At 42.2% G+C, this 24,519-nt stretch overlaps 1 protein-coding gene across 2 annotated transcripts in view; it reads left to right on the top strand.

The window, feature by feature from the left end:
• Positions 1 to 24,519, top strand: part of PLXND1 (plexin D1) — a 68,244-nt gene that overhangs the window by 16,899 nt on the left and 26,826 nt on the right. Inside the window, exons 3-10 of one of the 2 annotated variants that reach the window (XM_085864053.1) lie at positions 2,966 to 3,148; positions 5,494 to 5,622; positions 10,782 to 10,882; positions 11,511 to 11,640; positions 11,947 to 12,097; positions 12,193 to 12,313; positions 12,404 to 12,509; positions 15,974 to 16,084. In XM_085864053.1, the coding sequence (XP_085720179.1) occupies positions 2,966 to 3,148; positions 5,494 to 5,622; positions 10,782 to 10,882; positions 11,511 to 11,640; positions 11,947 to 12,097; positions 12,193 to 12,313; positions 12,404 to 12,509; positions 15,974 to 16,084 (1,032 nt within the window). Of the gene's footprint in view, positions 1 to 2,962; positions 3,149 to 5,493; positions 5,623 to 10,781; positions 10,883 to 11,510; positions 11,641 to 11,946; positions 12,098 to 12,192; positions 12,314 to 12,403; positions 12,510 to 15,973; positions 16,085 to 24,519 lie in introns of both variants that reach the window. The other variant, XM_085864052.1, reaches the window with a different exon arrangement.

Below are 24,519 nucleotides of genomic sequence, written 5' to 3'. Positions count from 1 at the left end.
ATTCCATAACCTTGCTGATGATTGGGAGAAGGCTGATTGGTCTGTAGTTATAGGGATCTGTTTTTGCACCTTTTTATGCAGGGCAGTGATGTTAGCAGATTTCCAAGCAGATGGCAGATGACCTTGGGCAAATGAGAGGGTGAATAGAACAGAGAGAGGGTGAGCAAGAGCAGAAGAGCAGGCTTTGAGGACACGTGGGCTGATGCCGTCTGGACCGGTTGCAGAATCTGACTCGAGGTTTGAAAGCAAGCTCTCCACCTTGTCAGGAGAAAAGGATACAGAGTCCAGGGACAGTTGGGTGCGACTGGGTAAAGTGGGTAGAGATAGTGATGGGTTTAGGATACAAGATTTAGCTGCAAACACCGAGTTTAGACATTCAGCTTTATCACGTGTGGAATCAGCAGTGCGGATTGGATTGTTCAGATCGGTTGGATGAGTGAGTTTGACGTGTGAGATTGGTTGAATGAATGACCATCAGGGGAGGTGGTGATTGTGAGGGATATGGTGGTGGTGATGGTGTGTGTGTGTTTGTGTTTGTGTTTGTGTTTGTGTTTGTGTTTGTGTGTGTGTGTGTGTGTGTGTGTGTGTGTGTGTGTGTGTGTGTGTGTGTGTGTGTGTGTGTGTGTGTGTGTGTGTGTGTGTGTGTGTGTGTGTGTGTGTGTGTGTGTGTGTGTGTGGGGGGGGGGTATGGTCGTTGTGCCTTTAGTAGGTGGTAGTGGGGGATGGGGGTGGTTGTGGACCAGGATTGGGCCAACCTCATGCCAGTCAAACTCACTCATCCAACCAATCTCACCCAACAACTTCACTCATCCAACCAATCTCACACATCAAACTCACTCATCCAACCAATCTCACACATCAACTTCACTCATCCAACCAACCAAAGTCACCCATCAATCTCACTCTCCCAACCGACTCTCCCAACCGACTCTCCAAACCGACTCTTCAAACCGACTCTTCAAACCGACTCTTCAAACCGACTCTTCAAACCGACTCTTCAAACCGACTCTTCAAACCGACTCTCCCAAACCGACTCTCTCAGATTCGCCCCGCGCTCGGCGCTTTATAGGCCGGCAGGAGAACCCATATGCAAATTTCTGGATCAGAACGAGCTCGGGGGTGGAGCCACGCTCGCCCATTAGACGGAGGAAAAGGGGCGTGAGTCTCCCCTGATCCTAGAATTTGCATATCTCGATTCTTCACCGACGTGCCTGGAGGCGGGGCCAAAGCGCTCCGCGCTTGCTGATTGGACAGATCAGAAGTGGGCGTGTAGGATTCCTGATCCGAATTCTCCTCGGAAAGGCCGCATTTTGCACTCGCGGCTCGGCGCGTCCCGTACGAGCCCAGGACAGCCTGACGCTCCGTGCTCACAGGTGGTGCGGGAATTGCCGCAGAAGGAGAGAGGTGAAGGTGGTGGAGGGTTTATGGTGGTGGTTTATGGCCATGGTGCCGTTTGGAATGGCGGTGATGCGATGTTTGCGGGAGCGAGTTGTGAAGGTAAAGATCACCGCTGTTGGCGTTGTTGTTGTTGTTGTTGTTGTTGTTGTTGTTGTTGTTGTGAAGCGGCACTGTGGTTGGTGGTTGTTGTGTGATGGCGGTTGAGACGTGGTTGGTTCAAAATAAAGATAGAACAGAAAAACGGCTATCTCAAAGGGTCGCAGCCCGAATGAATCACATTTATTCCCTCTAAACAACGGGTTTGGGCTAACTACACATGTACTTACAGAGATATCTCACCTACGGGTCCTGAATGGTGGTTTGCAAATTTCCTCAACCGCAACAATATATACTGTATATGTATACTGTATATATATACTGTATATATATACTGTATATATATATATATATATATATATATATATATATATATATATATATATATATATATATATATATATATATATATATATATATATATATATACATCCAACTCCATTTGGACCATACTTTGTGCAGAGCATTGGTGTTACCTTAGCAGTCTCGTCGGCTATTGGACACAATCCTGGACAGGTCACTACTCCACCACAGGATACCAGCATGCTGGCACTCATTTTGCCGTCCTCGAAAGGATGTCAGGCTGAGTCAACCCCTCCTGGTATTAATTCAACAGCCGAGTGGGATTTGAACTCAGGATCATAGGATCTCAAGCCCACCACCATTACCATTAAGCCAACACCAGGCGTGCGTGCATGTGTGCGTGTTTTTTTTTATATTTATATTTTCATATACGCATACACATACAGACACATATGAAAAGTGCATCAAGGTCTTGCAATTAACTGTATCATTGTGTCAAAGTACATGATAGAAAGGGAGATTAACCTTTGAGAAGCAATAACATGATCTCACATCATCCAACTTGTTCTGCCCGATATCCCAATAGTTCTTGCAATCGATTGGAGCACTGATATTTCTGGGTAGCCACTCTGTCACAGGATGCTTCCAAAATTGAGCCCTTTGGTGAGGAATACCCAAAGCAGTTTTCCATTACTCGTCGGTTGAGTCAGAATCCAAATCTGCAATCCCAGTGCACGTCAACCAGTTCAGCCAACTCAGAACTTCCCTGATTGTCACTATTATTGATCCATTAATTAGGCCTTACATATTAAAATCTGTCACAGGGAAGGAAGTCCCCTGTTACAGTATGAGTATGGGAAGATATATTATGATAAATGAAGGCACCAGCACATCATTTCGCCTCCCAGCAGTCAAGGCTCACCTGACATTTTGACCATTGACTTGTCCTCATCTAGGATGGTCTGGACTTGGGTTTTAGTGGCTCGCGGTACCTCCATTCTTCACCATAAAGGACTTTGAATTGTATTTGTGTTTTTTTATATTCATGCTTCTAAATCCAGTTTTTATTCGGAGAAATTCTTTAAAATAATGCATCAAGAAATACTTTAATTGTTCATCTGCTTTACTTGTCTCTACAATCTCTTTATTGTTTTCCTTTGTTCAGCAGCTCGATGAAAAGCAAGCTCAGTGTGGAGCTCAACACCTTCATTGGCCTGTAGTCTTGGTAAAGGTCCTCTCTGGTATTCTTGTGGAAGGGAAGGATATTGGGGATGTCACTGCAATGGCAGCAACCTTGGTGTACAACCGTACTGTTCTGTTACTGGGCACACAGGATGGCAAACTCATCAAGGTAGGTATGGAGAACGAGTGGATCCCCATCTTGGATAGTGAAGGGTGACATTCTCTGATAATTATGACAATCATGTAATACATGTTCAGTCGATATAATACTTGGCTGACAAGATAGCTCAAAAGTAGCATATGTGCTTTTGTTGGGCATTATATGAAAGATAATGCAGAACTAGTGTTGCAGGTGAAGGTGGGTATAAATCTGGGGAGACAGGTAGAACGATGGATGAAATCAACGTTAATTGAGGTGTATGCCAACTGCGATGGGAAGCAAGGAAAAGCTGACATTTTCATTGTTAGCCCTTCATCGGAGCAAAAGAGGCTTCAGGTGCTCGCCCTTCTTTTTTTTGCTCCAACGAAGGTCAACGCCCAAAACATCAGCTTCTTATTTGTTTTTATAGCGATTGGCATATGTCAATCAACCTCCTGTTGATTTCATCCATCATTGTATCGAAGAATATATGAATAGTGCTGCTGCCTTGTGTGAACATCTTGTAACCAAATCTGTCTTTCTGGTCGATGCCTTCCTCCATGATCGGCTATGCAAAGCATCTTTTGTCCTCACATCTGTGATTCTCCAAATGGTGTACAACTGGTTATCCTTGTATCTGTTACCACTCTGGATCAGTGTCACCACTCTTGATCAGTGGTCTGTACATACATTCAAGAATTGTACTGCAACCCCAGATATCCATGAGAGTGCAACCCACCAACAATCCTTCCACTGTCTGAGGAATAAAGACTCCACAAGAGCATGGAGTCCACCTGCCTCAGGTCCTCCTGACCACGTTGCCATTACCAAAATCTCAGAGTTAGGCACTTCCAAATTCACAGCTAAGTTTGGTGTTGGCCTAACAGTTAAGGTGGCTGGCTAACGATCTTAGGGTCTTGAGTTTGAGCCCCTCTCGACCCGTTAAATAACACCAGGCGAGTTGACTCGGCCTGTCATCCTTCCGAGGTTGGAAAAATGAGTACCAGCTTACTGGAAACAGGGGGCACTGCATCAGCGGCACAGCCACGCTCCCAGCAATGATGCAACCAGCAGCCAAAGGCTGCATGCAAATTAATAATAATACACAGCTTCAACTCATCATATCCTTCTCCCAACAATTGCAGTCTATTTGACAACACTCACAGGTGCCCCCTCTCCCCAGGTTAACCTGGCAATCATTCAACATCAAGAAATCCAGTCCAATTGGGCAAGGGCCACACACCTTTGCCACTCACACCTCTGCCACTCACACCTCTGCCACTCACACCTCTGCATCGTTCTCTGTCATGCCCAATTCAGTCCTAACATTACCACTGCTGAAGATGATGTTGTTGTTGCTCCAGTAGCCAGTTGGAAGTTACGGTCCTTTTACAGTGTAATTTAATCCCATCTACCAACAATTTACCAAGAACCACAGGACTCACAATGGTGGTACAAGCTCCTGTACCCACAGAGTCACAAATTTCACTTTTAATTTTGTCAGATTTGTAATGTAACTCGACCAACTAAACCCCAATTAATAATTAATCAATGAGGTGATGGCACTCCTTTGCACATCTGAGCACTCCTTTGCACATCTGAGCACTCCTTTGCACATCTGAGCACTCCTTTGCACATGGCCCTGTAGGCTTTACTGGTTTCCCCAGTCACAGGGAGGTTCCCTCAGGTTCACTTTCTGGAGCCTTCCTGTTCCTTCATAGTCTGAACCAATGGAATGCTCTTGACGAATGGAATGGTCTTGACCAAGGCATCTCTTTTTGTTGATCCACTGATCATTTCCCCTCCATTCTCAGCCTCTCATATGATTCAGCTACTTCCCCTCTCAGGCTCACTTTTAGTTGAGCAACCTCATAATAGCCAAATAAAAATCTCCTTCAACTTCTCAGGTAGCAAGTCCGAGTCCAGATGGTAGTGGAAGCAGGGGCTAGGGGAGGAGGTCAAGGTTGGGAGCAATCCTTTAATAGCAAAATTTGTCCATTGTACTATCATTGATGGGGAGTGAGGGTGTGGAACCACAAGCTAGAAACGTAATTGGTGGACGAGACAACACCTGGTCTTCGAGGAAGAAGACAGATAAGATAGTTCAGCTTTAATCTGAGGTGAATATTGTCTTTTATCTTGCCTGATGATTGATACAGTACTCACCTTTTGCAAGCTTAAGGAGTTTACCACAAGGTTATCCTCCATTAGATTTGTTTTCCCAGGCCGGAAAACAGGTTGCTTATTGGTAACTGCCTCTCACTACTATTGTTAGTTAGCTTGGTCAAAAAGCCAAGCTTCTAAATGGATGAATACTCTTTCTTGCTTTTGCCTTTGAGATGTTCAGGCCGTCCTTGTGCCGTGTGAACCTGCAGAGAGTGGAAGAAAAGGATGGAAATGATCTGTCAGAGAGACTCGAACTCGATCTTGGCAGTCCCGTACTCCCGGGGATGGTTTTTGACCCTGAAGATGATTCTGTCATCTTTGTGCTGACTACAAGCCAGGTAGTTTGCTGCATAGATGTTATGTTGGATTATAAATAAAAAAAAGTTTAATATACAACGTGTTGAACAAGTCCCTTTGCAACTTTGAACTTTGATAACTTTTGATGTACACATGATAGAACAGTTTTGTTCATGTTCTTGTTGTTACCTCCGCCACCGAAGGTCTGTTTGTCTGTTTGTTTGTTTATTTGTGAACAGGATATCGCAAAGAGTTGTAGACGGATTCGGCCGAAATTTGGTGGAGAGCTTGGGTATGTGACACGGACGAAATGATTCGATTTCGGTGAGGATCCGAATCCTGATCCGGATCCAATAATTTTTGAAGTGATTCTTCACCATTGAGTGATCAGGCTAAAACGATATAGATAGCACAATATTTCAAAAAGTTATGGATGGATTCGGACGAAACTTGGTGGATGAGTTTGTTACATGACAAGAACAAGCCCATTACATTTTTGTTCAGGTCCGAATCCAGATCAAGCCTATCAGTGGGATAAAAAATGTAAATTAATCAGCCCAGTGGAGGTATGCATTCTACTGGGTGCCCTTCCAGTTATTGGTTCATGAAAAATATTTTCACGAAAAAATAAGTGACCACTATATTCGTTATGGGTGTCTGTCTGTCTGTCTGTCTGTCCTGAGCATAGCTCCGTGGGTTTTGATCCGATCCTGATAAAATTTTGGTGCGAGGTTTATATCATGATCTAGTTGTGTTTTCCTGAGAATGGGAATGGTGCGCCCATTATGGGCGGAGCCACGCCCCAAAAACATGCTTTTAGGGGGTAGCCGATTTCAATTTGCATCTTCTCCTAGGGGGTTTGTCGAATCTGACAGGGGTTTCAGTATTTGGTTAGCCCAATGGCACCTGCATAGCCCCACAGAGCTCGATTTTTCATTTTCGTCCCAAGGTCAAGGCCACAAGGTCACGAACTTAGAAAATTGCGAATTTTGACGTAAAAATCAAACGACCGCCCAAACTTTGAGAGCTAGGATGACAATATTTTTTATGCATAATCTTGAGGTCATTCCCCACCTAAAGTCTTGAAACCATTTTGCTCTATCTCGAACACCTTGCCCGTGGCGCCCCCTTCAAGTTTGTTTTTACGCTGATTTCATCAAAGTATGGATATTCCGAGGAGGGCGAAATGCCATATAGCCTATATGACGTGAAATTGTTCCTGGAATGTTCAAGAGGAAGTTTTGCACCAAAGGTCATAATCCTTGACCTTTGACGTTTAAAGTTCACAAAGGTCAAATTTTCAAAGTTGTGGGAATCAAACCGGGTTTTCGACCTTCTTCGACTAACTAACTCCAATAAGCTATAGCACGTATCCTGTTTCCTTATTTTAATGTCCACAACATTGTTTTGGGACCTTTAAAGGTTATGCAAAGGTCAAATTTTTAAAGTTGTTGAACGAAATCGGGTTTTCGACATTTTGCAGCTAATAACCTGTCACTCGTACCACATCATGTTGATCATTTTTATAACTTGGTCAAACTTTATCACATCGTCTCATCCTTGACTTCTGAAACAATCTACATCGTCAAATACCGCTCGTGAACCATCGTCGTCTTCAGACTTGTTAATGTTATTGTTATTTCTGTTGTTAAATCCACAATTCCCTTGCATTTCTTGATGGGTTGACATTTTCTGATGAGGCAACTTCTACATCAGTGGTAAAGTCAACCACCACAATTACCACACTTGGGGGACAGAAAAAACTTCAGGAAGTCTGGCAACATCAGAGACTCACCAAAATTTAATGTCTGGTGCTATCTCTTAGTCATCGATCAATGGTCCTTATTTTTTTCTTTTCTTTTTTCTTTTTCGGAAGAAGCAACGGACAATGGCGAACGTTACTTTGCAATGTTTCACAATGTATTTTTTGCCCTGAACTCGGACGATTGAATCTCTCTGCAACACGATACCTCGAATGTGTGCCATTTCTTGAATGGTGTCTTCCCAGACAAGTGGATTGGTGGATGTGGACCAATTCCTTGGCCACCTCATTCACCTGACCTGTCCCCTGTTGGACTACATTTTATGGGCGATATAAAACTATCGTTCACTCATCAAAACCACATTATTTCGATGAACTTAGGACTAGGATCACAAATACAATTCATGACATCACTCACGAGCAACTGGAGGATGTTTTCAACGAGTTGGAAAATTGGATTGAGCGATGTAATTACGAAAGATGGTGGTTACGTTGAACCCTAAAAATTTTAACTGGATTGAGTAACAACTTTATGAATTATGCTATTATTTGCCCTTTATAGGAGGTTTGTTTAATGTGCACATCAAACGTTATAAAAGTTGAAAGTTGCACAAGGACTTTCTGGACACCCTGTGCAGTATTTGTAGTTTGGCTTGAGAAACATTTAAGGAGGTAGGATGCTATTTCAATATTAAAAAAAAAAATTGTTTCTTCTTCAAGCCGTTAAGGAGTAACACCTCAAGACATCATCATGGTTGTGTTTGCATTGATTAAATCTGCTCATTCTACTGATGTATTTCTGTTCTTATTAACAGCACTACTTATTACTTCTGCAACTGCTCATATGAAGGTTTTTTTTTGCCAGCTGATGCCACTTGATCAAGTGGCTTACGTTGGCTCTCTGCGGGTACTTGTGGAATCAATTAAATGGTAACACAATGACAGATTGTTGTTAAAACAAGCTGAAGTGCCTGTCTACGACGGGTCCCCATAGGTGTCGTAAATATTCTCTTTCAGCTCATATAACCATGTTCTGTGATAGTTGCATAATTTACTTGGTTTCAAATAAAATGATTTTGTGTGCACATATATCTTTACAATTTAATTCGAGCTTGTTTCCCCCAAAAAGTCGCGTACTCATTTTAATTCATGAAAAATTCAATCCCTGGAATTTCGGCTACGCACATACATACATACATTCTGTCGTGTCCACTGATTAATCTAGTGATGGATAGACGTGAGCGATAAGCTTAGACTGAGGGAAGGGTTGAGGTGAGAGTTTTTAGTGGAGCACTTGTGACTGAAAAAATTATGGGTTGGGTGCTGGTAGAAGACGACAAGACCATCAACTTCCTTAACATGAGTGATAAGCAAATGCTGAGACTCAGCCTTCTGTTGTGAGATGCCATATGGAGGATTTTAGAATCCATGGCCTCCAGGGAGAAAGATGGGGCATAGCAGCAACAGGTCAAAGGAGGGAGCCATATTCCATATGGCACCTTGGTTTTAGACCTTGCATATCATTATAAGCAGAGGATGGCAGAAAAAGGATTTGGCCTTGCAAATAATTCAGAGGTAGCAGTGGAGCAGTCAAGGTTGGTTGGGCAGGAGAGAAGCTTACATGCTGAAGGTAGTTTCAGTAAGGATGTGGAGGATGGGGAAAAGAAGCGAGGGATTTGGGCCGTTGGTATTTTCCTTAGAGAGAGAGTTTAGGCACTCACACCTCACACCTTCCCACCTTGCTTTGTTTTCACTCAATGTGAACCAACACTCAATCTGTCCTTCAAGAGTGAAGTGCATGTGCCAGACAGACTTAACCAACTATCACCAGGTTTTTGTGGATGGTGAAAGAGCTGAGTTATTGGACTTCATTTGAGCCTGATGCATATCTCTGGGCTATCTGAAGACTAAAACTAAGTTAGCAGAACAGATGGTCGACCTCAAGGTAAAGCAATGTACGTGATTGAACTGCCGGATGCAGCAATGCATTGACAGTTCCCTGAGGAACACCAGATTGACAGACACTTAAATTAAGGAGGATATGATCCCAGGAACTGCGAAAAGCTGAAGAAGAGCAGGAAATGTTGGAGGGGAAGTTTGGTAAGGTTAATTTGAGCAGACAGTAGGAGCCAATTGTACAAGATGCATTGGGAATGAATTGATTGGATAAAGCCAGGTGTGTCACAAAAGGATCTTTGTGTAATACCATGGAGAGTGGTATGCAAGCTAACTCCAAACAAGCTGAAATGGTGGCAGTTGAAGTGGCCACAGATTCGCAAAAGAAAGCTGGGGTGGAGGAATAGTTGGGAGTCAAAGTTGGCTGAAAGGGCCTCGTACACTGAGTTATCACAGTGAGAAGTACAGTAGATCTCACTGGCAAATCTCACACAATGTACATTCTAAAGGAGCATTTGGTGAACCCTTCCATCTAGTTCCTTAACCCGCTCGAAGAAGTTCAGTCTCTCAAACTTTTGGGCCTCTCCGTCAGCCACAATCTCTCTTGGACAAACCACATTTTAGAGTTGGCCTCCAAAGTCAGATGCTGACTTGTTGCCATTGTGAAAAGTCTTTTCTTGACAAATCCAAACTTCTATAACAACTTACAAGGTCGATTGAGTAATATGCTCTTCCCTTCAGGCTGGCTCCCCTGCCTCACACCTTTCACATGTTAATGTCATGGAAACCAAGGTGCTCAAAATGATTGGAATCTCCCATGATCAAGCTAAATCTCAAGGCCTCTGACACCCTCATCATAGATAAGTTGGGGCCTCTCTATCTTCTACCACCTAATGTTTGATTTTGCATCCTCTGCTCTTTCCATGCTGTGTCCTTCCCTGGTTTCTCCAGGGCACACGCATTCCACCAGTAATCCATTTCTGGTGACGTTCCCAAAATCCAGGTTCACTGCTCACCTTCACTAATTTGTTCCTCTATTCACACACCTGTACAACCAACTTCCTAAGTCTTGTAAAATGTCGGTCTTCCTTCAAGATAGTTGTTTACCTCCTCCTCAGATCTTCCCCCATCCATACTCATGATGTTTTCACATTCCCCATCCTCATTAATCCTCTACTAACCCACACCTTCCTTTCCAGGTCATTGTGTTTCCTCCCCTCTCCCTCCACCCACCTTTCCATCTTTTGTTCCATTGCTGTTTCATTCACGTGTTTCCTCTTTCTCTTCTTTCAGCCAACTTTTTGCTTGAGCTTTTAACCATCTTGTTCACCCCGTTTGGCGTTCTCCCAACCCCCTTATTCTTATTATGCTCCTCACCCATTCTCCTTCCAAATGTCCGTCCGTTGTGACACTACCTTGATGTTGGTCTGTTTCCCTGCTTTCTATTGTGTTGTGTTGTGTTTTTGTATACAAACAACTACCAAAAAATTGACCATGCACCTAATCGAGTACATTCTTGTGCTTCTTGCACTTGGCCGACAGGTGAGCCGCGTGTCGATCGCTAGTTGTGACCAACACAGATCTTGCTCTGCTTGCCTGTCCTCGGGAGACCCTTATTGCACCTGGTGCACCCTCTCACACAGGTAACACCATGTATAGGGAATCACAGGAGGATGTGTTTGTGCATTGTAAGGAGCACACATGACTTGTGTCTGAATGCCTTACTCCAGTGTTTGCTTTTTATCATTGTGATTTCAAACTCAATGTGAATATCCATCTCATATAAATTCCCGTTCACATCGCCCATCCAAGTTCTTTAATTTAGTTAGTTTAAACGAGTGAGTTGTTAACGAGTTCTTCTTCATTTACTGAGATTGTGCACAGGGAGGAGTACTTCAATGTCTGACATGAAACGGGTGTCTGGACAATCTTAATCCTTCACTTATTGATAACGTGTTGTACTTCCTGATAGCACATCAACATAATTTAAGGCTTCATAGGGACTTTGATTTTCCTGAATGTGAACAATTCTTCAAAACTGTTCTCTGTATTTGATCATTGTGCCCTCAGAGAAGATATTGCAGGAAAGTTCTATCTCTGTGTGTTATTTAATCCCCTGGTATTTGCACGTATTACTCAGAGGCCAGGATGTCGCATGAGCCTAACTCAGGGAGCCAACACATCTGTATTGTTGCTTTTAAAGGGCTGCGATTTAAAAAGGATATTTCTTCGTTCATAAATTTCGAATTACATTTCTTAACTTGTGGCCAGGTGTGTGCTGGAGAGAGAGTGTCTGCCCCACAAGGAACAAGTTGCTTTGGTTACTGTCCTGGATGGGGCAGATCAGTGTCCTGTCATAAAAGTCAATCCAGCCGACCTCAACATCGACAAACCTGTCCAGGTAATGTGTCCAATAATGTCTGCTCATCTCACATCAAATCCCGCATTCATTTTTGATCGTTTATGTTCTTCAAGTCCTTGCACTTTTGTCGGTAATTCATCAGCTTCAATCAACGCCGCCCGTTAACTTGGCCTCCACTGTTGGTGCATTACCTCCAGTATTACATCCATTCATCAATATTAACATCATGCCATTAGCAAAGTACAGGAATAAGGAAAACACCTGTATGGTTAGTTTGAGTACCCAGTGGACCATGATCTGATGGTATGTTATAAATTATATTCAATCCCGGCTCCTTCCACACAGAGCCTGGAGCTCACCTTCTCTGGGAAGCTGCCCAACATCACCACGTTGAACATGCAGTGCCGAATGATGGGAAAGACCGAACGGGTGGTCTTTCAGATGAGCCATGGCAATGCTTCCTGCTCTCCGGTCTCCACGTGGCCCACCAAGCAAAGTCAGTGTTCCGTTGCGTCAATGTCTTATATGTATTTTATATTTTTTTGTATCTTGTTTCTTGTAAACAATCTGTGTTTGTCTCATTCTTCCCAGAACCTTCTCGAGAGCAGCTGTTTGTGGAAGTGCAAATTGATGGGATATTTGTCACGGTATTAACGGCAAATATCACATTGTATCGTTGTTCTGACTTCACAACGGTGACTTCCAAAACCCCGTGAGTGCAATCCTCGATGAAAGTGTGTAAGAAGATTATCGCTTGTTTTGTGTAAATGTGTGAGTGGTGAACCCCAAACGTTCTCAACAGGTGCGTCACCTGCCTGGATAACCGCTGGGACTGCCATTGGTGCATGCAGACTCACGATTGTGTAGCCTCTACCTCAGCCTGCGCGTCAGCACTAACTTTGTCCAAGGTAAATGGGGCAGCATCACTCACGTAAATTGCACTCGCCATTAATCGCGTTACTTGAAGCCCTTTGGCAAGGGCTCTTCCACAACCATGATGTCGATGGAGTAAAATGAAGAATTTGGGCTCCAGTTCATCATCATCATACTAAAATAAGCAAATTGGTGTCTGGCTGGCAGCAATACATTCGGTCCTACCTTTTTCAACTTCAACCACACTTGCCAGGGAACTAGGGGGTCACAGGAAGGAGGTTGTAGCGACAAAATCCCCCCACCCCCTCCCACCCCCGTCCCTAAGAGGGTTTCTGCTTTGGAAGATCTCCCTGTTAAGGTGTATAAATGCCATAATAATAATAATAATATCAATAATAAAAGTAACAATATTAACACTGGGGCTGGCAGGGTGGCCAAGAGGAATCCATACTCACCTCTAAGCTGTCTCGCCTGCGTTTGAATCTCTGTCCAGTTATAAGCGTTCATTCCAGGGTTTCACAGGGATCAATGTTGTGTGCCGTCCATGAGATGAACATTAAACTGACGTCCGTCTGCCAGCATTAGTTGATCGATGTTAAAGATCCAACGATGTCCTTCGTGAAGAGTCGGCGAGCTGTCACCAAATTACAAATTCCCATGATGTTGGTAATCCAGGTGCACATCACACATCCTTGCATTGTGTTGATTTCTCCATTATCTACAAAGTTCTTCTAATGAATGTAAAAGTAAAGCAACGTCTCCTCACGTCATTGTTACCTCCACCACCGAAGGTGGGCACAGGATATGTAACCATTGATCATTTCGCTTTCACATTGTAGATATCTATTCCTCATGACGTCATCTCAACCTGATTCGATCACGGCAGCGATTGCTTGAATTCTGTCGCCATGGCAACCATCTTGGTAATTTGGCTTGTGTACGATATTCATGAGGCTCTTCTTGCCTGTGAGACAACCACCCAAAAGGCGGAGGACCTCGAGTATCAGCTCCTTGTTACCTTCGCAAACTTTGTTGCGAAGGTTATGTTTTGATCGCTGTGTATTTATTCATTTGTGAATATGTGTGTTTGTTTGTTATTCGCACAACTCCAAAAGTATTGAACTGAATCGCAGCAAATTTGGTGGGATGATTGGTTATTATCCGAGGACCATTTGATTAGATTTTGGGAGCGATCGGGTCAAAGGTCAAGGTCAAGGTCATGAAAAGGTCAAAATCGTCTTTTTACCATAGCGCGGTCAATTTGTATCCAATTTGCATGCAACCAATGCCAAAATGTTCAGAATTCAATGCCCCATCTTGTGATATGTGACATGACACAATGACGTCATAACACTTATTAGTGGTTGGGAGTCAAAGGTCAGGGAGGGTCACGACATTGCAAAATGTGCGGTTTTAGTCATAACACGGTCAATTGTTATCCGATTTGCATGAAACCAACACCAAAATGTTGACTGTTCTGTTCCCCACACTAATACCAATTACAAAATTAAGAGTACAAAGGTCAAGGTCGAGGTCATGAAAAGGTCAAAATCGTCATTTTGCCAGAGTGCGGTCGATTTTTATCCAATTTGCATGCAACCAATGCCAAAATGTTGTGAATTCAATGCCCAATCTTGTGATATACGATATGGCACAGGAAATTTTATGTTTTTAAGCCATCATAACACATATGAGATGGCACATGTGGTATGGGATTAAATACCCTCACAATCAAAGGTTTCTGGGCGGGGGGGTGCAAAATGTAGCGTTGGCGAAGGTATGCGCTCTACTGAGTGCCCGTTCTAGTTGTACATGTAGCACACGCTCCTCTGTAACCATCGGGTCTATTCTTGACTATCAATCGTAACGATGAATAACGATGAGAGATCAGGCCTTCCTTCCCCCTTTTTCTTCGACGAAGAGTTAACGCCTGAAATGTCAGGTTCTCCTCACTTCCCAGCGTAGTTATCACACCTCGGTCAACGTTTTGATGATTCCATCCATTGTCACACTGATCCATACTAGATTTAATGAGCAAGATTAGTTCTTCATCCTATCATTTATAACAAACAGCAAAATGCCAGTCACAATAGACAGTTGGAAAAGATTGTGTGGACATTAAAAAACAAATAAAAGATTTTTGAATGACAGTTGTAATTGAGATAGTTTGATCGAGTTTAACATTTAAACAATGGTGTGCCAATAGGAACTTGCAGGACATGCCAAAAAAGTGTGGAGTTGGTTCGAGCCATGCGAGAGGTAGAATTGAATCTTTCAAAAGTACATCACACTTCTCAACATAGGGTTTACCTTTTTCCTTAAAGGTCATCGAACATTTCCGGAGACATTCACAGGGAGTTCATGAACTCCTTTTGGCTCTTTCAGGTGCAATTCCTGAAATGTTTGGCTCTCACGCTGGCCTCTTTCAGCCATTGTGTCGTCCAAACTTTTTTCTTTTACAGAGATTCTTCCTTTATCACACCTGCTGTAATTATAGCCAAAAACGCGCATGTTTAAGGTTGTTGGGCATGAGGAGCCGTCATACAATAATCTTGCATAAATTGCAGAAGGTAACTGACAATCTCGATTGTCAGATGTGAATGATAGTCTGAAAGAGGCCTTAGAGATTGTAAAAATTGTATCTACTTCTACTACTAGTAGTACTTTAAAAGCCACTCATTATTCCGACCTTCTTGCGGAGTTGGCTGAAGAAAGTTTTTGCCCCAAGTCTTTCACGAACCCACTGGCCAGGCCTGACGTTCGATTGTAGATTTCAGGAAGGTGGCGTTCGGCCAAGGAACTGTTGATTCCTCTACTACTCTTCTCGAGAGACACCATATGGATCTTTCATGTGTGAGCAACCATTAGAGAGAGAGAGACAGAGACAGAGACAGAGACAGACACAGAGACAGAGACAGAGAGGTTAACGTCCTTTTGATGGACAGCACACATAAACACCAGGGTGGCAGTTTATAGCTGGGTGGAGATTTGAACCCAGGCTGGACAGCTCAGAGGTGAGCTTGCATACCTCTAGGCTACCCTGCCAACCCAGTTATTAGTAGTATAAAAATGTAAATGGCTGTCATTCAACAGGAAAATTACTTACAGCGTGACTAATGCAGTTATTGCACAACTAAAAACCCAACAACAAGGGAAGTACAACAGCTGTTTTTACTTTTCACATTGTCAGTGGTATTAGAAAACTGTTTGTTTGCCACCAACTCGTGTTTATCTTCCTGCTCGTCTTTACATAACAAAAGCATGCTCAAGAATGGGACTTGTTTTGGTGAAGTTACAGAAACAGAAGCCATTCACATATTCACCACAATCTGGGGATAAAAGGGGAGTTGAGGTAGATTAGAGGTTGACACTAAATATCCTCCAGATTTATAACCTCCAAATATCGTTTACTTTGATGCAATGTATGTGCAGATTTCTTTATGTTGTGCCGACTACACGCGGAAGGAAAAGTCTTCACATGTCATTTACTTTAATACAGAATGAACGTGGTCGCTGCCCTCGGGTCGTGGGACTGGCATCCAGCAATGCAACCCCGAGTGGACATGAGCTCATCATCGACCTCCATGTTGAAAACCTTAGCCAAATCAAGGTAACCCTTGCACCTCATTACACAAATTGGTCATCGATTGCTCCTGAGGGCATTGTTCAGCTGAGCTTGGCCATTTATCAGTGTTTTATGTATCCCAGTTTGTTTGGAACAAACATGTTTTAGAAAAAAAGCAAAAACATCTCTTAACTAGAGGGGGAGCACTCGGTGGAGTGCAAAACCTCCGCCGCCAATACTGCTAGGTCACTCAAGTGAACCTGATATCCTATTCATTCAATTTGACGTCAACAGTGCTCACAGAGTTATAGTTTGCAACTTTCCCTTTTACTTTTAACTTTTACATACTCAATTCATTCGTCATAACTAGATTCCTTGAGACAGAAATTGATTTTACGTGGGTAATATCCACTTGAAGTTCCAAAATCAGCCGCAATTATAATTTTGGCATGTTTTTTTTTTGTTGGAAATCACTTATAACATGTAGAAATGCAAAAAAAAAGAAATCGGAATTTTGTTGAAAAAAAAGTTGCAAAAAATTTTTTTCTCTAAATTTTTTTTGGGGGAGGGGGGTTTGGAAATCACTTAAAACATGGAGAAATGCAAAAAAAAATTCAAATATTTTTTCAAATTGGCCGCCATAGCGGCCATATTGGATTTTGGACCAAGTCCAAAATCTAATGGCATGATCCTTGGACCAGACCTAACCCCCCCACCAAGTTTCGTCGAAATCCGTCGAGGAGTTTTTCCGTAATACTGTTCACAAACAAACAAACAAACAAACAAACAGAAAGGGGTGAAAACAGTAACCTCCATCCATCTTCGATGGCGGAGCTTAATTATTGAAACATCTTTGCTTCCAAATGTTTCATAATACAACTTCATTCGGGGGATTGAAAATTCTCAAATCCCAGGTTTTCAGTGGGGGGTTTTCACAGATGTGTGTAGCTTCACCGTGTTCAATGAACGGTCTTACAATCCAATCTGAATCTAATGTTTGTTAAAATGTAATGTTAAAGGCCATTTGACAAGGGTTAAAAGACTTGTGCACATCATATGCAACACCAAATATAACCGAGGAAACAAACACTAAAACCATCACAAGTAGACTCCATATAAGACTCATTGGTATTTTTGAATTGCCCACTGGTTTCTTTGGTGTGGTATTCCAAAGTGACGTCAGTTGAGAGGTTCATTTTCCCACGTAAAACTTTCACCGGCTCGTGTTACTGCCGCATTGCTTCCTGCGTGCTGGAATGTTGAAGTTACATTTGTATTTGGTTATGGGTATCAAATGGGAAGGAGGAATATCAGAAGCCATTGAATTATGAGAAACCATTGGCATCCAATGATCTGTGTTTTTAACAATATTCATTAAGATTTAAGAAACTACAATGGTACTCGGTTCACCAAACTGTCACACACCCAACCTGTCCACCAATTTTTTTTTCCAAATCCATCCATAACTTTTTGAGATATCCTGCTCACAGACAAACAAACAGACGGGGGATAAAAACATAACCTCTGTCCACCTTCGATGGCGGAGGTAACAACAGACTCTTCTCAAGTCCGGATGAGATGGACAGCTTTTTTTGCGCTACTGTATCTGCTTGTCATGCCTTCAGTTTCCTTTTTCTGGTATTCCTCCGAGACTCAGAAAGGGAATATAATTCATAACACGAGCAATAGATTTTAACCATTGGTACGAAGAATCTTTGGTATGTAGGCAACAACGTTTGCAGTGGGAATTGAGGAAGGAATTTTGGCTTTTTTTAGGCTAAAAGAGGGTGTAGAGGCTCTCAATGAAGGAACTGCTGATGATAACATAATTTGTAAGACCAGGCAGGAAGTAAGAACTAATTACTGCAAGGGAAAATTTTTAAAATATTTTATGCCAGTGCCAGGAGTTTAAATAATATAATGGAAGAGCTTGAAGCTGAAGCAGATAGTGAAGCGTATGATGTAGTTGCAGTAAGCGAGACTTGGTTTAATGAAGATAGTAGTTGTAGGATAGGACAAGAAGGCTACAATATGTATTGGTGTGACAGGAAAAGAAAATAGTAGTTGGAGTAGTAATCTGGGTCAAAGACAGCACTATTGTATCAAGAGAAAGGGATGGCATTAAGGAGGGAATTAATGTGGAGGATTCTGAGTGAATTGAGATATTCTTCTTCTTGTGTATGGCAGCTTGGCCGCCAGGTGTAGCTATCATTTTGTTGAGGCATGACTATGCCGCTGATGCTGTGCCCCTGTACCAGTACACTGGTACTCATTTCACTGACCTCAGAAGGATGACAGGCTGAGTCAACTCCACCTGGTGTTAATTCAGCAGCCAACAGGGCTCAAACTCAGGACCCAAAGATCCCAAGCCAGCCACCTTAACCACTAAGCCAACACCAGGCTTCGTGGATAGAGATCGGCGATTAGAATAATAGTAAGATACTTGGTGGATGCTTTTTATGGGGTTACAGGTGTGAGAGAAGATCAGGAAAAAAGAGCTGATTAATTATTCAGACGGGCATGTGGTAAAGGAAGAGTATTGATTATCATGGATTTCAGTTTGTTCGGGATAAATTTGGTCCAGGAACAGGGAAAGGGCAGAGCAAATGAAAATTATCTAGATCTAGTTCTTTGTAGATAGGGTGATTGCTTTATAAACTTGAGAGCTCATAGAACAGGATACCCTGCACAGTGTTCAGTTACCGTACATACTTCAATTTTAATACAATAATTGGTTCACGAAAAAATATTTTTACGAAAAATATAAGTGACCACTATATTCGTTGTTGTTGTGTGTCTGTCTGTCTGTCTGTCTGTCTGTCTGTCTGTCTGTCTGTTTGTCTGTCCCGAGCATAGCTCCGTGGGTTTTGATCCAATCCTGATGAAATTTTGGTTGGAGGTTTATATCATGATCTCGTTGTGTTTTCCTGAAAATGGGCGTGGCTCCGCCCATTATGGGCGGAGCCACGCCCAAAAAAGTTGTGTTTTTAGGGGGTAGCCGATTTCAATTTGCATCTTCTCCGAGGGGGTTTGTCGAATCTGACAAGGGTTTCGGTATTTGGTTAGCCCAATGGCACCTGCATAGCCCCACAGCTCCATTTTCATTTTCGTCCCAAGGTCAAGGTCACAAGGTCACGAACTTAGAAAATTGCAATTTTGACGTAAAAATCCATCATCTCCGAGGGTGTTGTCGAATCTGGCAGGGGTTTCGGTATTTGGTTAGCCCAATGGCACCTGCATAGCCCCACGGAGCTCGATTTTTCATTTTAGTTCCAAGGTCAAGGTCACAAGGTCATGAACTTAGAAAATTTCGAATTTTGACATAAAAATCAGACGACCGCCCAAACTTTGAGAGCTAGGATGACAATATTTTTTTATGCATAATCTTGAGGTCATTCCCCACCTAAAGTCTTGAAACCATTTTTCTCTATCTCGAACACCTTGCCCATGGTTCCCCCTTCAATTTGTTTTTACGCTGATTTCATCAAAGTATGGATAATCCGAGGAGTGTGAAATGCCATATAGCCTATATGACGTTATATTGTTCCTGGAATGTTCAAGAGGAAGTTTTGCACCAAAGGTCATAATCCTTGACCTTTGACCTTTAAAGTTCACAAAGGTCAATTTTTCAAAGTTGTAGGAATTGAACCGGGTTTTCGACCTTCTTTGACGAACTAACTCCAATAAGCTATAGCACGTATCCTGTTTCCTTATTTTAATGTCCACAACATTGTTTTGGGACCTTTAAAGGTTATGCAAAGGTCAAATTTTTAAAGTTGTTGAACGAAACCGGGTTTTCGACATTTTGCAGCTAATAACCTGTCACTCGTACCACATCATGTTGATCATTTTTATAACTTGGTCAAACATTATCACATTGTCTCATCCTTGACTTCTGAAACAATCTACATCGTCAAATACCGCTCGTGAACCATCGTCGTCTTCAGACTTGTGTTTTTAAAATCGTTAAGAATATGTCCAGAAGTTTAATGCTATTGAAGCGATGTTGTGTTATACATCACCCTATAGAACATGTCCAATTACTGCAAAAATGGAGGTTATTGAAACTGACAAGGTGATTTGTGTTCCACAGCACTGAAGTATATAATTATATTTTAATAAAATAAAGATTATAAAGGCGTATAGATTAATCAATTCCATGTTTTACAGCCGTTTTACGCGGTGTCTTTTACAACACCCGATGTAACACGTTACGTTAGTTATTCGTGCCTGTTGTTTGTGTCCTTTATAACATCCTTAAAAAACAGTAAGTTTCCTGTTTGGAATTATTTTCAATTTTGTTTGACTGCCAGATAGACATGCAGAGTTCAACAATTATCTCACTTCTCTTTACGCATACGTGATCGAGACATTCAGAGCGCACGCGGTTTCCCAAAACCCCTCCCCTCCTGTCAAATGTGATCTTTTTTCACATGTAAGGAGATGTATATATGTATTCTTATGGTTCTGCGAAACTGGCACTCCCCCAAGGCAATTGCACGCAGCATATTGTAGTTCCCAAGATAGTTATTTCATTAATATTTGTTCTATATCGTCCTTCCCTTATGGATAATGGGTTTAAGGGTCATATGTATTTTGTTGACTTTAGGTCAGTGTTTCTTCTCATTCTTTATCTATTTTGCTCTCTATCACACAAGCATGCAGAACATAGCAACAGGGGCAAGTCATCTGCATATGTGCACCAAAACCCCTTCAAATCACACGCCATAATACAATTAAAATTACATATGAGCCCTCACTCACATGCTACACCAATTCATACACCAACAAGACGCCTTCATAATAATCCCCAAATCATCAAACCACAACCCTAGCTCACCTACACTCGCCATTAACAGCCACAATGAATGACAACCACCACCATTGCCCTGATGCTCTGCTCAATCATGGCCCTTATTGCGTGTTCAAAGCGCGTTCACGGCCGAGGCATGTGACTAAGTACTCTGTCCCACATTAATCTCGGAGCTCAGCTGTGTAGCGAGGGCTGAAGGCAAGTGGGGCTATTGCTGCTGCCGAAACATTGCATGGGTGGGGCCAACGATGTGGTAATGGTCCACACACCACTGAGGGTGCTGGAAAACACTGATTGCTCCACCTCATCCGCTCCCAAGCACCGCCCCCATCAGGGGTTTTTAAAGGGCCCTGCATTCTGCACATCAGGTTCACTTAGTTTTCTGGTAAGCATAACTTCGCTCTCGGTTCTCTGGCTTAGCTCAGTTCGGTTGGTTTTGTGGTGCATTCCTGGTTGGCAAAGCGGAACGGAGTGGGATGGAATGGAACGTAGCCCACAGAAAGTAGCACACAGAGCAAAGTGTGGGATGGCTAGAAGAGCCAGGCACCAGACCAAGTGCAGTATTAGACAACCTTGTCATTTACGTGTACAGACTGACTTCTTTATACTTCACTTTAGGACGATCTTCTCACACGTTCTTTGCTTTATTTCCAACCCCCCTTGATCCACATCTTTACACCTTCCTCTCTGCACTTCACTTGCACATCACCACACCTTCCCCGACCACGCACCGTAGACGCCCTCAGTTTTCCCCCCTTCCCCCTTCTCAGCGACTCGATTTGCATAGGTCCGTCAGCCTCGCCTGGTAATGCGGAGTTCTCAAACACCTCACACTTTTTCTTGTCTTCTTTGCTGTTCGAACTTTCCTCTGGAGTGATTCTGATGGCACATGTCATGTTAATTCAAGTTAAGATTGTATAAGATCAGAACAGGTTAGCTCTGGACTGCGTCAACTTTTGTAAATAATTGCATTTCTTTTGTCATACCACACCAATCCTTGCTTTCCCATGCTGTACAAATATTCCTGTGAATTAAAATCTTTGCTTATTGTTCCACATACCTTTCTTCACCTTTGCTGTAAACAAACTTGGTTATTCTTGTAAATGTACCCAGTTTGTCACATTCTTTCCTCCAATGATCCAGCGTAGTCTGCACATAGTGTTAGCCGGGAAGTTCTACCCCATGTGATTTGCTGTTGTTAGCCAGCCCACACTCACTGTATTGCTCGACAGTAATCCGGGTGTACGTTGAAGGCACAAAACTCTTGGTGCGGCCGTCCACGGGTAAGGTTATTTCACCCATGTGAAGTAGTGACACCCTGCCAGCATTGGCAATATCAATCAGCGTTCGTGGTTGCTTTAACAACCCAACTGGGTTGGGTTGGTGATTATCCGCAACTGGTGGCCTCCGGACTAGGAATTCGGGAGGAAGTCGAGTGCTTCATCTCGTGGTGAACCTCGAACCCCGGCCCTTAACAATATATGACCGAAGATGCAGTGGTGGAATGTTGAAAAGGAAACACTGTAGTCGTCTAGTGCATTGAATTTTTCTTAAAATTTCCACTGTGAAGACAAAATATATTATAAGGTGGGTAAGCCTTCCTAATATTGCGTAGCGTTTCAAAAATTGTATACGTAAAATCTGCAACGATTACATTGAAGAAAGTGAAGCTTCAAGTATTTAATTATGTTCATGTTTTTGAAGTGTACTAATACATTATGCCAAAAATTTGGATCTGTTCGCTGTTACACGTTGTTGAAAAAGATGGATATCAATTAGGTATTTTCGGTATAGTTTCTGTTATTGTCATTTTAATTTGCCGATTGAACAATAACAATGACAACAACAACAACAACAAAGGCAACAATGCGAAAATTCAAAGCTGTATTCACAGTTATTTTTTAAAAAAGACAGAATTAAAGGACCATGATGTGCATGCAGAAAAAAGGTAATAAATAGTGAACCTGTTACAATTTGATTTTGTAACTCCATGAACTGGTGGAGCCTTGTCAATGTGTTGTAATTTAGTAATGGTGATGAGTGTAGTCGTGTAGTTGGTAATATTATCCTTTGTTGGTTTGGTCCTTTTATGCATCGTCATTGTGATACTATCCATTGAAGAGAGAGAGAGAGAGAGAGAGAGAGAGAGAGACAGAGCGAGAGAGAGAGAGAGAGAGAGAGAGAGAGAGAGAGAGAGAGAGAGAGAGAGAGAGAGAGAGAGAGAGAGAGAGAGAGAGAGAGAGAGAGAGCATGCTGTGTGTTGTGACGTAATTTTAGCTTAGACAGTACATAAAACATCCTGAGTTCTTGTCCCACACCATGAACATTTAATTTTTTTTTTAATCAAAACTAATCAAATTCTGTACATCGTAAAAATTCCGAAATGATAAACAATTAAATAACCTCGCTCTGCTCAGCAAAATTACATTTTTCAATGCAATGTAAACAAGAAAAAGTGCAATCAGAGATTGCAGACCCTCACCAGGACTTGTTTTGTGTGGTGTGTTATGTGGCGTTTGTGAACTGGTATGTTACGGAATTAATAAGAGAGATAACTCGAACTGTCACTTTATAGCTGCTGGCAGTGATGACGGGGTCCTAAGATGTCCCGCATTGATGCAACCCCGCTTTGATCGGACATCTGACACTGACCCATAATGTTTTTTTGAATTATTCAATTGAATTCAGAATGGGATTAAAATAACTTTAATTCAAATCAAATGGAAGATCAAATAGGTACAGTCCTGCATTGGAGTAATCAGAAGGAACCCGAACAAGCAAAAAGCAAAGATGAAGTCATCAGGAGGAACCTGGATAGGATTTGCATTTCAGCTACTTCTCCTCTACCCTCAAACCCATCCAGGCACAGCCAAATTAACTTGATTAAAAAAGCAAAACAAAACTCCAAAAAGAACCCAAATGAAAATATTAAATAATTCTGGCTGCTAGATTATGCATCTGATCATATTGAAATTTAAAACATGTGTTTCCCATCGCTATGAGGTCAGAATTGTGAAATTTCACATCAATTGATTAAGCAGTTCCAGAGAAAACATTATTTAATATTTTTCTTCAATCCAATATGGCTGCCAAACCATGTGACCTATCAATTATTCCTTAAATTTGTGCACCCAAGGCTTGGGGAATATTTGTGTGATGTTTCCCCTCGATTTGTCCAGCCGTTATGGAGAAGATTTTTAAAGGTTTTAATGTAAAGCCAAAATGGCTGCCAAACCATGTGACCTATGATATCATATATGTGAACCTTTTGTTCCTCATGGATAGGCGGTCATACATGTAAAGTTTTGCTTCGATCTGTTCAGCCATTTCAGAGAAAAATATTTTTGAAGGTTTTTTTTTAATAATAAAAAAAACAATATGGCTGCCAAATCACGTGACCGATGATGTCATCAATTTTTTTTGTGGACCATTTTATCCCGAGATGACCCTCAATTTTCATATTGATCGGATGTAGCATTCTACATATGCAATCATGATGTCACAACAAAGACACCGATGATGCCATTAATAAAAATATTGCACTCATTCCCCATGAGTAGTACTTGCCATATGCCAAGATTCAATTTTTTTCCCTGGTGCGGTTTCAAAGATAGACTTCCAAAGTTTTTCCGTTTTTCCAACATGGCTGCCACACCACGTGCCCTCT

Source organism: Eptatretus burgeri, chromosome 18 (assembly GCF_056783735.1).
Source record: "Eptatretus burgeri isolate ZD-2024b chromosome 18, Ebu_testis_v1, whole genome shotgun sequence".
Taxonomy (NCBI): Eukaryota; Metazoa; Chordata; class Myxini; order Myxiniformes; family Myxinidae; genus Eptatretus; species Eptatretus burgeri.
This window is presented reverse-complemented; position numbering and strand designations above follow the sequence as displayed.